This window comes from Mchenga conophoros, linkage group LG11 (genome assembly GCF_057382185.1).
Source record: "Mchenga conophoros isolate Kocher_MC1m ecotype Shallow Benthic linkage group LG11, M_conophoros_male_GT1.1, whole genome shotgun sequence".
Lineage (NCBI taxonomy): Eukaryota > Metazoa > Chordata > Actinopteri > Cichliformes > Cichlidae > Mchenga > Mchenga conophoros.
In genome coordinates, this window is record NC_140536.1 from 36,877,822 (window position 1) to 36,891,227 (window position 13,406).

At 39.7% G+C, this 13,406-nt stretch overlaps 1 protein-coding gene across 5 annotated transcripts in view; it reads right to left on the minus strand.

The window, feature by feature from the left end:
• Positions 1-4,986: 4,986 nt before the first annotated feature.
• LOC146564951 (uncharacterized) overlaps positions 4,987-13,406 on the minus strand; it is a 34,384-nt gene continuing 25,964 nt past the window's right edge. For 3 of the 5 annotated variants that reach the window (XM_085292748.1, XM_085292749.1, XM_085292745.1), the window contains 2 exons: positions 7,445-7,488; positions 4,987-7,286 (listed from right to left, as the gene is read on the minus strand). In XM_085292748.1, the coding sequence (XP_085148874.1) occupies positions 7,008-7,286; positions 7,445-7,488 (323 nt within the window). In that variant the 3' untranslated portion in view covers positions 4,987-7,007. The remainder of the gene's footprint in view (positions 7,287-7,444; positions 7,489-13,406) is intronic. The other 2 variants (XM_085292747.1, XM_085292746.1) reach the window with 2 other exon arrangements.

Here is a 13,406-nt window from a genome sequence, read left to right on the forward strand (position 1 = left end):
GTATCTTATTAGTGGAGCTAATGTGGCTGTAATTAAGGGATTTAATTTAAGACGGCACTACGAGTCAAAACACAAGCTGAAAAACCAAAATGCAAAGCAGAAACTACAGAAGGTAGAAGAGCTAAAGAAGAATCTGACAGGGGCGAACCTGGCTCAAGAGTTGGGTGGTCGCCTTGTAATCGGAAGGTTGCCGGTTCGAGCCCCGGCTTGGACAGTCTCGGTCGTTGTGTCCTTGGGCAAGACACTTCACCCGTTGCCTACTGGTGGCGCCAGTGTTCAGCAGCCTCGCCTCTGTCAGTGCGCCCCAGTGTGGCTGTGGCTACACTGTAGCTGCCATCACCAGTGTGTGAATGTGTGTGTGAATGGGTGGATGACTGGATGTGTAAAGTGCTTTGGGGTCCTCAGGGACTAGTAAAGCGCTATACAAATACAGGCCATTTACCAATTCAGCAGACGTTTGTCACCAGAGCAAAGCCACAAACTGAAGCTGTTGTGAAAGCAAGTTCTATTGTAGCAGAGGAGCCAAATCAGTCCGGCCATTTACCGAGGGAGAGTTTCTGAAGAGCTGCATGATGAAGCTGTGCGACGTCTTATGTCCAGACAAAACGCAGATCTTGGCAAATGTGAGCCTGAGCAGAAATACGATTGCTGATCGGGTTGGTGAGATGGCCACTGATTTAAGAACACAGTTGTGTGAAAGAAGCAAAAACTTCATTGCATACTCTCTTGCTGTGGATGAAAGTACAGACATGATGGACATTGCACAGCTGACCATCTTCATCCGTAGAGTGTAAATATTGAACATTAAATCAATGCACGGGACAACGACAGGAAAAGACATGTTTGAAAAGGTATTTCAAAGTGTAACCGACATGAAACTGCCCTGGGACAACAGATGGAGCGCTGGTGTTGTGCAGGATGTAGGATCTAGTAAAGATGCAGGAGAACTGTACGGTGAGTTAACAGCATATCACTGCATCACACACCAGGAAAGGCTGTGTGGTAAAGTCCTAAAAATGGAGCATGTAATGATCACCGTAACACAGACCGTAAATTTGATCTGAGCTAAAGGTTTAAATCAGCGTCAATTTCAGTCTTTTATGTGGGAAATAGATTCAGAGTTTGCCAACATTCCTCATCATACAGAGGTCCGCTGGCTGAGTTGGGATAAAAGTTCTCAGAGTTTTTGAGCTCCGCAAGGAAACCTGTCAGTTCATGGCATGTATGATGCGGTGGAGGCATTTCAAGTGAAGCTGTCACAAATGCACCAGTGCAACCTGCCTCACTTTCCCTGTTGCCGAGTAATGTTGAACAAAGTTGGCGCACTTTGCTCGTCTACATGCGGCTCCAACCTTGTTTGCTTTCATTTATTTTTTCTGGGTTTTTTGGCAGCATGTTCATATTTCTAATTTGCATAATTTTGACAGGATATATTTCTATGGAGAGCAAAATATAAAATAAATACAAAGTTAAAGTTTATTTTTTTAAGTGCATTTATCCTGGAATAATATTCCTGTCTGTTTTTATTCATATTTATGTTTAAAAAAACATGTTTTAGTGTGTTCAATAAATGTTTATCTTGTTTGGCCCACGACCTAAAGTGTGCCTTGAGTTTTGGCCCCCTGATGTGCAGCAACCAGCACCTGTAATTAACAACAGAGTAAACATTCGTAGCCTGTATGATGTCACCAGGTCCAAATTATAACCAGTGTTATAAATCCGCCCACTATGATATTAAAGCATAAAACAAAGAGTCTGATATTTCTTATGTTTATATCAGAAACATAATGTCAGCATTTCCTTTTTGTAAATACTTTCACTGTAGAACACAAAATGGATTTCAGCAAACGTCCTTTCAGCAGAGGTCATTAAGAAGGAGTGTCTCGTGTGTCTGAAGGATTTGGTAGAAGACATCTTTGGAGGCACTGCCAGCTTTCAGGGGACTGCTGTAGAGTTCCCTCATCTTTTCCTGAGAGGTCTGCAGAGCTCTGATTCTGTCATAACTTTCCTGCTGGATAACTTTTTCTTTCAGGAGCTCATCCAGAATCGGCTCGATGTTGCTCACTCTCTGGATCAGCTCCACTCTGTGTTTATCCACAAAGTGGTTTTCTGAGGAAAGATTGCAGAGATTCATCACATATGTTGATAATCAAAGACTAAATCCATGCATAGCTTACATCCTCTGTTACTTATTTCCAAACAGAACTCACTGATATGTGTTAAACATTAAAGACTGATTCATTGTTGTGCTTCTTTTTACTTTGTACATAATCAAATCTAACTCGGTATCTTTCTGCTTTTTTCCCCTCTTCACCCTCAAACCAGTCAAACAGATGTCTGCCTCTGCCTGAGTCTGTTTCTTTCTTCCCCTCTCTGACACCGTCTGATTATTGGATGCCAATATTCAGCACTAATGTTGTCATACCAAAGGGAACCCACCACAGCCAAACACAAAGTGCAGTTCTTTTTATACACAAATCATGTGAAACATCTTAGCTTGTACTTTACCACTTCTTTGTGATTCATCTGAAAGTGAAAAATGAACCAGTGAAAATACAGAAACACCGTATTTACTGGGCTGATCTACCAGTAGGCGTTAGCTTTAATAATAACTGTCGTTACCTGAATACAGCCACAGATGATGTCGTCTTCACTGCCCTGCACTCTCTCTTCATACATGTGAAATATAACAAACTCTCTCTCAGCAGGCTGTTTGTGAAGCTGACTGGCAGACTCGTCACTCTGGTCTTCAGGAACACATCGTGCAACTGGATACTGGACTTCCTGTCAAACAGGCTGCTGTTCAGACTGGTAATCACGGCTCCTCCCCTCTAGGGCCACACTGGAGCCCCCCAGGGTCGTGCACTCAGCACCCTCCTGTTCATGTTGAACAGCCATGACTGCACTCACAGACATGGAGAGAATATCTTCATGAAGTTAGAGGACAACACCACCATCATCATTCTGTTGGAGGAAATCAGCCGTGCACAGCTGTGCAGTTTGGTGCAAAGACAACAACTCACTGCTCAGTGTCAACACATGTTGGAGCTAATGGTCAGACAGCAGGAGAGTTTACTTCATGGTGAGAATACATCAGTTACATACTTCACCATGAACAGGTGTTTATTTTATATCTGACTTATTTCGAAGCTTTATAAATTGTTTTGGGATCAAATGAGCAGTAAATAAATTCAACATACCTGAGGACAGATTTCTGCACCATCCAAATCTGCTCTTAGGGTGAAACAATGAAACATTTTCAAGGACTTTTCTGGATGCGGCTTTCGGATGATTTTGTATCCACAGGATTCTTCTCTCCGGTCCATCGTCTACAGAGCGAGAGAATATATATGTTTATATGTGTGTGTGTAAAGATGCTACAGGGATCCAATATTGTAATATTACTGTCTGCTGATTTATTTGTTGCACATTGTCCATCTTATACTGTGAAACATGTAATAACCTGCTGTAGCCCAGGATCATGTGGGATCAGATAAACATGCAGTGTGAGGAAAGCTGTGTTGGTCTGATATATCAACACGTTACAGTTGATTTCCACAGGAACGCCCACTTTCATCAGGAGCGCACTTGGAGAGAAAATCAGACACTTTTTCCACAACATCTCCACAGTCATCTATGTGAACGACTGCAAACTTGTCCAATATGTCAGGGACGTCATCTGCACAAGAAAACTTGAATCGTAAATGTAATTTATTGTTAAATAATAATGCCTTCATGTCCTCTTACCGATGCAGATCCAGTGTGGCAGGTGAACTTCATTTAACTTCCCAGCAGTGACTGTGACGTCCATCAGAGGACCTGCAGGCATGTATTGTCTGCTCTCCATCCTCTCCATGTGTCCGTTTTTTACATATTTATTTGTTTTTGACTTGTACTTGGTTCCTGAGGTGATACCTGATCATCTCTGCACCAGATTCTGCTCATCTTCATTAAAGCCTTTCTGGTCACCTCCACACACTCTCGGCTGTACTTCTCCATCATCACATTCACTACATCCTGAGTGTTTGCTGCTTTCAGTTTGCTACTTGAGATGACGAGTGAATCTTTCTGCTATTCAATCAGTGACTTGAATTCATCCAAGTGAGCAGCTTCTCAGTCGTCATAGTTACCACCTGGAAAATGAAAAAGTCATTTTGTACCTGCAGGACTGAAGCAGCCTGTCACTTCTTATGCAGGAGGTGCAGGGCCAGCGATGGTGACACAGCAGATCCTGACACGTATCTACACAACTACATGGATGTTTGCTCCTTCATGTTGAAATTAGCGTCACATGTTTAAAAATAGTCATTAAATGATTTTGAGCAACCTTTGAATGAAAGATGTCCAACATCACACATCACAGGTTACATTTTCATATCGTCAGTTATTTCCACCTGCATTTTGTTCCTATGAAGTTACAGCTGAATAATTCAGTTTGTCTTTTAAAGGTAAACTATAAAACTTGCTAAGGTTACAGGTTTCCATAATTTCCTTCAGGATTAATAAAGTATTTCTGATTCTGATTTATTATCTATTAAGGACAAAACGGGGGGGTTACCACTGTCCCGGGTTCGACTCCACCACCAGACCTTTCTGTGTGGAGTCTGTATGTTCTCTCTGTGTTTGTTGGATTCTCTCCGAGTACTTCAGCTTCCTCCCACAGTCCAAAGACATGCAGTTAGTGTGGTTTAGTTAACTGGTGATTCTAACCTGCCCATAGGTGTGAATGGTTGTCTGTCTCTCTGTAGTAGACTGCCGTCCAGGGTGTACCCCGCCTCTCGCCCTGTGGTAGCTGGGATAGGCTAATAAGGATAATGGATGGGTGGAAAATGTAAACTGGGTTAAATGATTAAGATAAACCTCACTGACACTTGTTCTTCGTGCTGCTGGATTAAAATGGAGTTGATGAGTCGACGCTGATCAGCCTTTGTAGAACTGAACGCTCCAGAAAGGCTGGAGTTTAAATGAACGAACGAACCAGAAAACAAGGGTAAAAAGGAGTCTTTAATAGCAATTACACCATATAAAAATTTGTACGTACAAGTCAAAATATAAGGACACATTTAGGAACAGTCTGAGTTTCGTCCTTAGACGAATAAAGTCCTCAGAGTCAGGAAACATCCAGTTCTGTGTAAATAAAGCCGTCCGATCCCGGTCTGACATTTCTGATGTTTGTAACGTTTCTTATTGACTGCTTCCATCATTTTAATGTACTTTTAGTCATTCATTTAACTATTCCTCATTCTTACTGTTATTTATGTGTTGATCTTTCTCATTTTGTGATATTTCAGTTTGACTGACTGATGCTGCAAATCAAAATGATCCTGTAGGAAAATAAAGACTGACCTGAACATCTCATCTCTTAAAATACAAAAGCACAGCAATCATCTTACTGAGTGATCTTCATTGTACATTGTTTCATTGTTTTTAGGCCGCTTCATTCCAGCAAAAGTTTCACCGTGCGTATAAACATGAAAGACGTGTTTTTACAGATTTTAAAATGTTAAAAAATGAACGAGTTTCTGACAGTAAATAGTTAATAGACACCAATGTTGCTCCCTGATGTATCCGAAAAAATATTTTATTGATAAAGAACAATTGTATTTATGTGGCTATATTTAGTAGAAAGCCAATATAAAATGTTTAGTGACGTGCTTAAAAGGGAATTAAAAAAAACAAAACAATGATTAAAGCAGGATATTAAAGATTAAAAAGTATAAAATTCTCCAGTTTATCTTCAAAACAGTCGTCAGAACTTCTTAAAATGTGAGAAACATGGCAGTAACAGATCCAGGTCATGATGTTCCTCAGTAACTTCTAACCTTGGAAACTTTTCTCATTCAGGCTTCACTCCAAACCAGACTGAGCATCGACCACAAGAACAAAAGACAGAAGATAACAGAGTTCATATGGTGTTAATGTAAAATTATTCTGGAAGACTTTTCTTTATGTGGCACATTTATACTGTGACATGGATTTATCGTCTTCAACAAAATGAGAATCATAAAGCTGTTCATGATATTTTTGTATGTAATTATACATATAATGCTCATTTTCAGGTTAATATTTTTAATTTTGGACTGTACTCGAGTAGCTTTGTCTGAGTCACAGTTCAAAATCATCCTCATTTGTCTTATACTTGGTTTGGTTGTAGCTCCTCATCCTCTCTGAAACAAGCTTCTTTTTTACTCCTCTCCCTTTAAGGCAACTTTGTTCTTATTGGCTGTTTCCCACAAACAGAAGGTTTGAGGGACAAGTGGGTGGAGCTTCTGTGGTAAGGGCCAGAACTGGAGAACACCAATATTAGGATATCGCCCCTCAATGACATCACACATTACAGAAGTTAAAAAAACCACATAAACCTGAGTGTTTGTCTCACAGTGAGTATCTGTAAACATGATGATCTCATTATCGTAAATTTGAAAGTGTATAAATGAAAACAAAGAAAAGCACAACAAATGCCGTCTTTTTACAAACTGCGCTGCTAGAAACAAACAGAATGTGTTTCTATGAAAGAAGGAAATGAAATCACTGTCAGATCATTTCTACACGTTTAAACCTGAAATAATTCTGCAGAAAATAAAAACATGATAACAGAAAATTAAAAAGAGAAAGTTAAAATAAAATGAAAAGATTAAATATTAAAATAAAAAAATGCTTCAAAAATCTTGATCTCATCCTCATGTTTGCATCAACCTAAGAACACGAACACACACACACACACACACACACACACACACACACACACACACACACACACATACAGTAATTTTCAAATAGATGTTATTTCCTGTATTTTAACCTCAAATCTGCTCCTACATTATAAACTCTCCCTCATGTCAGAGTCAGTTGGACAGTCAGTCAGACTCTCTGCTACTTTCCATTCTACAATCATGTAGTGCACTGAAAATAAATTCAGAAGCTACAAATCTAACTATACAAAAGTGTTTTGGATTAAGTAAAATATTCATAAAATCAATGATGCCATTTTGATTGTTACCTTTGCATCATGAGCTGCTGTCTGATAACTTCTGCACCAGATCATTCCTGTTAATTTTCCTAAAAACCTTCTTGGTCACCTCCACAGACTTTTCTGTGTAGGTCTGCACCACCAGGTCCACCAGGTCACAGGTGCTGGCCTTCTCCAGTCGGCTCTCTGGGATGGGTTGGAGCTCCACCAAAACATCACGGTCCCGCAGGAACCACTTGAACTTTTCAAGCTCCTCCTTTTTCAGATCTTCCAACATTTCCAAAAGCTTCTCTCTGTCTGAGTGGACTGTTAATGCCTGAGAACAAACAAAGTGATTTAATAATAACCTTCTTAGAGGATAACTGATTAATGAGTAAACAAAACCATCACACGTGATCATTTTTTAATAACAGGTATAAGTAATGAATTAAATGAAGCTGTGGTGTGAGGACAGAATCATTTGGTTCTACTTACTTTCTGCATCTGTGCAGACAGATGTTTGTCCACAGTGTTTTCCTCTGAGAAAGGACATAAAAATGAGATTATCTTTACTTGTAAAGTTTTGTAATAAAATAAATACATGATACATAATAAATGAAACAACTTTTCTCTGTCACAAAATGCCCAATCAGCAAATCCTGAATCCATCACTCTCTATGATCCAACAGCCAAGACTGACTCCAGACAAAGTGAAGGAAACTTTGCTGACAATCAGCTCACATCCAGGTGCTGATCACATCAGACCCTTCTTAATGATTCAGGCAGCCTTTCAAACATTTCCTGTCCAGCTGATTCTTAGTTTTGTGTTATGTAAATATAAGAATCCCAGCATCAGCGATATTAAATATGAACACTCTGAGATGTAGTCCACAGTAAGTAACCCTTAATAAGGACTGCCCCAGGTTGCAGATTTTGTTGCTCTGCATTATTTTGATGAGTTCACAGGAAGGTGAGTGAGACAGAAGTGTACACAGTGTGAGCACTTCAGTGCACCGTCTTGCTCCTCATCTTCTTCAGCCTCAGATTCAAACTCCACTCCAGTGTTTACTGTGGATCTTTCTGTAGAGTTTTATATCACATCTCTCCAACAGCTGCCACATTGCATGCAAGTATTGATGACATGATAAAACAGCCACAGACAGCTGTGAAATGTGTTGTTCTTGCAGAAGACTAAGGCTTACAGAGTTGCACCAGGAATGGTAATTTTTCTAGTACTGCTCATGTGATTAGGCAGAGGATCAATAGGGGGTCCCCGACCCTCTTGGGGACACGTCCCATAGGGCTTAAAATCTGGGACGCTCCACCAGTCGCTCTTAGAACTGAAGAAGCTTCTCGGATGAAACGTCTTCAAGAAACTGAAAGACGTCCAGATGCTTTTCTTTCAGAGCTCCTTAGAACACCTGCTGACACTTCCAGTTTCCTGAACATCGTCCCCATTAAGGATAAAACTCTATCCCACCTGTCTTCAGTCAAGTCAGGGACACCAGTTCAGTGCTGCAAACAATAGATATCTGAGAATATCTCAAACTGATCGTCCTCATGTCCACAGAGCCAGCAGCTTCATACAGATAATGGCACTATGTGGTACAGTTCTATATTTGGTATTTTACCACAAGTTCTGTTGAATTCTTTAACATCTAAAAACATTGCGAGAATCCCTGGAGTACAGCCAGCAGCAGGTGGAAACGCTTGCTGCTGAAAATGCCACGCTAAGGGAGTCGGTGAAATGTCTCACAGATAATGTTACCCAGCTCAATAGAGAAAATAAAAAAATAAAAGAAACAGTTATCGATCTACAAGCTCGTAGCATGCGTGATAATCTGGTATTTTCTGGTATTCCAGAAGCCGCTGGAGAGGACGCGGAGACCACGGTAAAAAGCTTCATCAAAACCCACCTGAAGCTGCCGGAGGACACTGTGAAGAACATCGTCTTCGATCGGGTACATCGCCTTGGCCCCATTCGGGCTACGGCCGGGAGACCACGTCCTATCGTGGCCAAATTCGGCCACTTCAAACAAAAGCAACATGTGAAAAGCCGCGGCAGGGAATTAAAAGGAACGGACTTCAGCGTGAACGACCAGTTCCCCAAAGAGATCTTGGAACGACGCAGGGTCCTCTTCCCAATCCGACGCGGCTTCATCCAGAAGGGCTCCCGCGCTGTCATCGCTGTGGACCGGCTGTACGTGGACGGACAGCTCCACCGCGACCCCAACATCACTCCGTGGCTGTATTAACCTCACACCAGATAAGAATCAGCTACACCATTTCCCTATCCACTCACACTAACTTGCATTAACATCTGTTTAACTTACCAGTATCAAATCGCATCTTAAAGTGTGATTTCATAGCAGAATTAACACCGTCACTCTCCGTCAGTGATTTAATTGGAATGTTTACGTTTTGTTTTGTTTTTTTTCTTCTCGTTTTTTTTTTTTTTTCCCTCCTCTCTTTTCCCCCTCTTGGTTTTATGCTGCTCACCCCTGTCCTTGGTTTCTTTCTTTATTCCTTTCACTGCCTCGATCACCTGCTTCGACACTCATCCACAAACATCCTTTATTTCGACACATACGCACCATGCGCTCAACGGCAGCACATTTACATCAGTCAGACAGCGCACACAGTCATATAAGATACACACACACTTAAGCCAAGCCTACTCATATTAGTAACTATGCATACACAAAGTCCGACTCAGGGAGCATCTCGCCACACATTTTTTCTCTCTCTCCTTCTCTTTATTTATGAACAAGTGACGTATTCTCTCCACCTGTCTAAGCGACGCACACAGCATACATCCCTAGTTATACACAAACATCTATGGGTACACTGAGGTTCATTACATGGAATATAAATGGAGCTGGCTCCAGAGAAAAGAGGTTAAAAATATTTAACCAACTCAAAAAACTACAGGCAGATGTTGTCCTATTACAAGAGACCCACAGACCTCTTAGAGGTTCGAATGAACTTAAAACACCTGAGTTTCCCAATGTGTTCTCAGCTTGTTATAATTCTAGACAAAGGGGAGCAGCAATTTTAATACATAAAAATATTAATTTCACAGTACTCGATACAGTTATAGATCCAGAGGGCAGATTCTTAATCATTAAACTATCTATACGTGATAAAAAAGCTATGTATTGCAAGTGTATATGGTCCAAATGTTGATGATCCCTCATTCTTTCACGGTTTTTTCAGTGCACTCTCTGAACACTTAGATGGTACACTTGTTCTTGGAGGTGACCTCAACCTTGGACTAAATGAAGACATGGATAGGCTCAATACAGCAGGAACTCAGCGTAATTGGCAGTCCACAAATATAATCAAACAGTATATGAGCGACTTTGGTCTTTGCGATGCATGGCACTCCCTTCACCCCACCAGTAAGGAATATACTTTTTTCTCACATGTCCATCACTCCTACTCTCGTCTGGATTATTTTTTGGTCAGCAGCTCACTGCTGAACGACATTTCAGACACTGAGATTCACCCTATAGCTGTCAGCGATCATGGTCCTGTATCTTTAACACTAATGCACAAGAATAATACTACGCCAAGAAAAAACTGGAGATTTAATATATCACTACTTAAAGATGAAGACTTTATTAAATATTTTAAAAAAGAGTGGACTTCATATTTGGACTATAATGACATTCCCGAAACATCAGCTTCTGTTCTATGGGAAGCAGGGAAAGCTGTGATGAGAGGTAAAATAATTTCTTTCTCATCACATAAAAAGAAAAAAGAAAACAAAAATATTCAGGAATTAGAAAAAAAACATCAAATCACTAGAAGAAGCCTACGCGTCCCACCAAGATCAGGAAATAATGAACAAAATACGCAAAACAAAACTAGAATTAAATGAGATAATTGATAAAAAAACAAAATTCTTAGTACAAAGACTACGCCTACAAAATTATGAACATGGTAATAAATCCGGTCAATTTCTAGCAAACCAGCTAAAAATAAATAAAGAAAAAACAACTATATGTGCTGTTCAAGATTCATCTGGGAACACATTATATGAACCGATACAAATAAACAACATTTTCAGGGATTTCTATAAAACGTTGTATTCACCACAAATAAACCCATCTAAAAAAGAAATTGATCAGTTTTTGGACAACATAACTCTTCCAAAATTATTGGACACTCAAGCAATGGCACTGGATTCACCACTGACACCAGGTGAACTCCAGGAAGCCCTGATAAGTATGCACAATAATAAGGCTCCAGGTCCAGATGGCTTTCCTGCAGAATTCTACAAAGAATTCTGGTCGATTCTAGCACCAGTTTTCTACAGAACGTTGTTGGAAATTAAAGAAAAGGGCAGACTTCCATCAAATATGAATTCTGCAAACATTAATCTCCTGCTAAAACCAGGCAAAGACCCTGTATATCCCTCAAGCTATCGTCCAATATCCCTTATAAATGTAGACCTTAAAATAATCTGCAAAGCTCTCTCAAAGAGACTGGAGAAAATAACCCCCCTCTTAATTCATCCTGACCAAACTGGTTTCATAAAAGGTAGGCACTCATCAACAAATACACGTAGATTACTTAATTTGATAGACTACTCATACAGTAAAAACCTAGAAACTACAATATTCTCTTTAGACGCAGAAAAAGCATTTGACAGAGTTAACTGGAAATTTCTATTTGCAACTTTACACAAATTTGGTTTTGGATCCTCTTTCATAAACTGGTTAAAAATATTATATAATTCCCCAACAGCTTGTGTTAGAACAAATGACCAGACATCCTCCAGCTTCTGTCTCTTGAGGGGCACCAGGCAGGGATGCCCACTCTCCCCTTCACTATTTGCAATTTTTATTGAACCACTAGCAGCAGCAATTAGACAGAATTCAGTAATTAAGGGCATAAAATGCAAGAACGTGGAACATAAAATCAGCCTTTATGTGGATGATGTGTTACTCTTTCTCCAAAATTCACAAACCAATATCTCTGGGGTGATTGAATTGATAAACTCTTTTGCAAGAATATCAGATTACTCAATTAACTGGTCAAAATCTACAGTCCTACCGATTAATTGCTCCTTCCATAATTCCTCTTCTACACCACTGCAATCGGGAAATATAAAATATTTAGGTATTAATGTTTCTCCCAAGCTTGCAGATCTAACTAAATTAAACCATATCCCACTTTTAAAGAAGGTAGAAGATGATCTGGCTAGATGGAAATGTCTACCCATATCACTCATGGGAAGGGTTGCTGCTATAAAAATGATGGTCTTACCAAAAATAAATTATTTATTCTCAATGATCCCAACTAAACCGCCACAAGATTGGTTCAGATCTCTAGATTCATGTATGTCCAAATTCCTTTGGAAAAATAAACCCCCACGTATAAGCTTAAAAACACTACAAAAGACCAAGGATAAAGGAGGACTAGAACTGCCTAACTTTCAGCACTACTTCTTAGCCAACAGGCTTCAGTTTATCTCAGGATGGCTAAAACACACCCTCTTAGATGAACCTTGGCTAGATGTAGAACAAGCACTTTGCAATAATCTAGAGATCTCAGACCTACCATTTATCAGCTCAAACATCCAACGACATGAATGCTTTAAAAGCATCAACATCAGCTCTTCTCTGACAGCATGGTGGGAGTTTCTAAAATTGACGGCGTCTTCATTAATCCCATGCAAACGTACACCTATCTGGAATAACCCTGACATATTACAAAACAATAATATGATAAACTTTTCAGATTGGAGTGGTAAAGGAATCAAATATTTAGAACATATACTAGAAGGAACAGAATTTATTTCATTTGACGGACTAGTTACACAATATGGGATCAACAAGAAAAGATTTTTAGAATATCAACAAATTAAATCCATAGTAAAAAAGAAATTTAAACCGGGTCAAGTTGAACTACAAACACCACCAAGTGTGGTTCAATTTCTTACTCTTAAACCCCCCAAATTACTATCCAAAATATACAGAATGCTTTCTAAAACAGATGAATCAATATCACTTCCTATTGCAAAATGGGAAGCGGATTTATCAGTTAACTTAGACCTAAACTTCTGGTCTCAGACTTGCTTAAAAACCTTTCATCTAATTAGAAATCCCAGTCTTCAATTAATTCAATACAAAATATTACATAGAGTGCACTATACAGGTCATCGGATGTTCAAGATGGGCTTTACGTCTACCAACAACTGCTCACACTGCCAAACCAATTCACCGGACAATTATATCCACGCTCTTTGGTTCTGTCCACCAGTTCAGAAGTTTTGGCGCGAGATATGTGAAGACTTATCGAAGTGTCTGAAATGTAACATTCCAACTTCCCCCTTAGTGTGTCTACTGGGCAGCTTAGATAATGTCACTTCAGAAAAGAATATCGCCCATATGGTTTTCACTGCCCTATGCATAGCCAAGAAAACAGTCCTCATGAACTGGAAAAATAA